Source organism: Oncorhynchus clarkii, unplaced genomic scaffold (genome assembly GCF_045791955.1).
Source record: "Oncorhynchus clarkii lewisi isolate Uvic-CL-2024 unplaced genomic scaffold, UVic_Ocla_1.0 unplaced_contig_12441_pilon_pilon, whole genome shotgun sequence".
NCBI classification, from domain to species: domain Eukaryota; kingdom Metazoa; phylum Chordata; class Actinopteri; order Salmoniformes; family Salmonidae; genus Oncorhynchus; species Oncorhynchus clarkii.
This window is the reverse complement of record NW_027260196.1, coordinates 11,981-14,872: the sequence shown is the minus strand read 5'-3', so window position 1 is coordinate 14,872 and position 2,892 is coordinate 11,981. Positions and strand designations below refer to the sequence as shown.

General features: G+C 43.9%; 1 protein-coding gene across 1 annotated transcript; it reads right to left on the bottom strand.

Moving 5' to 3' along the window:
* Positions 1 to 9: 9 nt before the first annotated feature.
* LOC139401248 (zona pellucida sperm-binding protein 3-like) lies at positions 10 to 2,085 on the bottom strand (the record flags this gene model as incomplete). Its single annotated transcript, XM_071145622.1, has 9 exons — positions 2,003 to 2,085; positions 1,685 to 1,869; positions 1,505 to 1,608; positions 1,134 to 1,225; positions 793 to 973; positions 519 to 624; positions 351 to 439; positions 179 to 270; positions 10 to 56 (listed from the first exon to the last, which is right to left on the bottom strand). Coding segments are annotated over exons 1-9 (960 nt in total), but the record flags the coding sequence as incomplete, so codon positions are not given.
* Between the last annotated feature and the right edge of the window lie 807 nt (positions 2,086 to 2,892).

The following is a 2,892-nucleotide window of genomic DNA, read 5'->3' as shown; positions in this document are numbered from 1 at the left end:
CAAAGCTGCTATTGTGAGCGGTCCAAGAACAGAGTTTTGAACCAGGCCCTGGGGTTCTGAGAAAAAAATATATATAAATTACTTCAAGCTGCAGTCCCATCAGAACTCAAGAGTGATCAGCTCAAATGAATATGGAACTACAGTTTAGTCAGGCTTGAAATGAAGTGCCTCAAAATACCTGAATCCACACGCCTCTTCAACCGAGGCTTGCAACTCGAGTCACAGCACTTGCAGAGGTCACTTTGAGACGGGTCGTCCAGCAGCTCCCATCTATGAATAAAAAAAGTTGGCTGTTGCATTGGCACTAACATCATTATGGTCCAATGTTAAAGAATGTGACCAATACTTACTCTCCAGTCTCTTTAATGTAGTGGCAGGCCTTCTTTTCTATATCATAAACCTCAGGGTCCCATGCAACAAGCTTACAATGAATATACACCTGGGGTGAAATAAGAAAACAGTCAAGAGCTACAGTATGAAAACAACCCAGTCATACCGAGAACTTGTGGTCCACTCACTTCCTCGCCTAAGGCAAACTTGAAGGACTGCAGGTAAAGCAGAATAGCAGACGAGTGGTACCTAGGCAGGAACCTGGAGTTCCCAGTCTTCCCATCTGCAAGGCAACTGAAAATGCATTGTGCAATGAGCAGACAAACAGAACTTCCATCCAGCAAATAAGCCAACTTTAAAATGTATTCAGTACTTTTCAACATTCGAGTAGGCTGTGTAGCGCTAGGCAGTCAAAAACCAAAACGTGCACCCTACATGGCCATAGCCAGGTCTGGTACATACCCCTTGTTGGTGATGATGGGGTACACCAGGCTCGCAGACTGCAATTCTGGTGTTGTGGCCGCCACACACTCCTCCAAGAGCAGCAGCAAGGGCTGATGGTCCTTCTGATCCACTGCTGCCCAGATGGGGATGAAAGAGCCCAGGGGAAACAGGCTGCTCTTAGCCAGACCAGTAAGGTCTTCTACATGCAACAGAGAAGGGGAAGGGGCGCAATGCTCATACGTACTGTACAGCCACAGGTTTCAACTAGCTTTGGGCAGTGTCCTCTGCTAGGAATTTCTTTACCAGGTAAGTTGACTGAACATATTCTTACAATAATTGATGTTGTATGAGTCACTCACCATTGAGGAGTGCCATGTGGAAAACCAATCCTCCATGACCCTCAGCACTACCATAGGCAGGGATAAGGAATGGGGGAATCCATCCCTCAGGTCTACATACAAGGGGGAATGTTTAGTTTAATAATGAAGGTGGCAAAGGCTTAGGAAGATTTGATTCCAACACCATAGCTAGAGTACACTACACCCAATAGAGCCCTAAAACACTCAACTCAGTTCCACTGCATTTAAAAAAAAATCATTCCCCTCTAATTAGGGACCGATTTAGACCCGTGACACCAGGTGTGTGCAATTAATGATAAAGTAGAACCGAAAGACAGCAGGCGCCAGACCTCTTAGGGTAAGAGTTGAGTGCCCCTGGCATAGATGGTTACCTTATGTAAACACACTTAATATGGTGACTAATGGCAGCAGGTTTGGGCTTTCGGTTAGGTCTGTAAGTCAGACTGGTTGAATAGATGTGTTTCTTGCCAGTCACCTGGGAAATAGAAGGAGAAGCATTAGGCGTCGCAGGATCCAAAATGGCATACATTGGGTCAAGAGTTAGACATTACCCGTTTCTTGATGGCACAGCCATTGAGGTTGTAGTGGAATGTCGCCATCCCTTCTCCCGTGGGAAGAACAGAAAATGTGGACGGAACACAGTGTCCAAGGAAAAGACGGGCAGCATGTTCAACCAACTCTGGACTGACCTTCCATGTCACTTTAATGGAGTGTTTCTCACAATCCACATTAAAATCTAAAAATATAAATTCAATAATGTCATCATTCACATGTCAAGAGCCAACACCACAACTTGGCTAGTCTGTTAGGCGGTCAGCATGAGATAAGTAGCCTATTCAAGTTAACATGGTATTCATTATTAGACGTACCTTCATTGGCAGCTCTTGCTGCTACGATAGCCAAAACAATTGCACATTGCCAAAGGAGAGACATGACTGAATGATCTAGGAGTGCCTACGAACTAGAAATATTTATGGACCAATTGATCCTAATCATCTTAATTCTGAACACCTGTGAGAGGTCAAGGAGCGATAATTATAGACCTAAAAACATACCAACATCATCAGTTTTGGTATTTCCTGGTCTGAAAACATCCTTGAATTTTTATGGGTTTTAAAAGTAAAAATTGTAATAGTCACATATTTTCCCCATAAAGTAGTCTGCAAAGCGGAACCTATGTCTCACAAAACACGATGGACAGACGGAATAGTGACTTACACAGGAAATAAAGTTGAATCAAAAAGATTGAACAATCTGGTTTGCTCAATTTGACAGTACCACACTAAGTGTGGATTAGGTATTTTTTACATCGATTTAAAGCGTATTTTATGCGACTGTCAAAATGCTGATCAAGGATAAGGTAAGACCAGCCATTTAATTGGTGGCCAAGCCCGCTAGTTTACATACTGAATGATCATCTCATCACCGATCTAGCTATCTGCCATAGTTAAATATATGAATAGATCTGAAAAGCGCTATATAGTGGGCATTGCAGCAGAGTTGGCTAACGTTAACTATACTGAACCAAAATGTAAACGCCGCAAGCAACAATGAAATATTTTTCTGAGTTACATTTCATATAAGGAAATCAGTCAATTGAAGTAAATTCATTAGGCCCCAATCTATGGATTTCACAGGACTGGGCAGGGGCGCAGCCATGGGTGGGACTGGGAGTGCAGGGGTGCAGCAATGGGTGGGACTGGGAGTGCAGGGGTGCAGCAATGGATGGGACTGGGAGTGCAAGTGCGCAGCCGCAGGG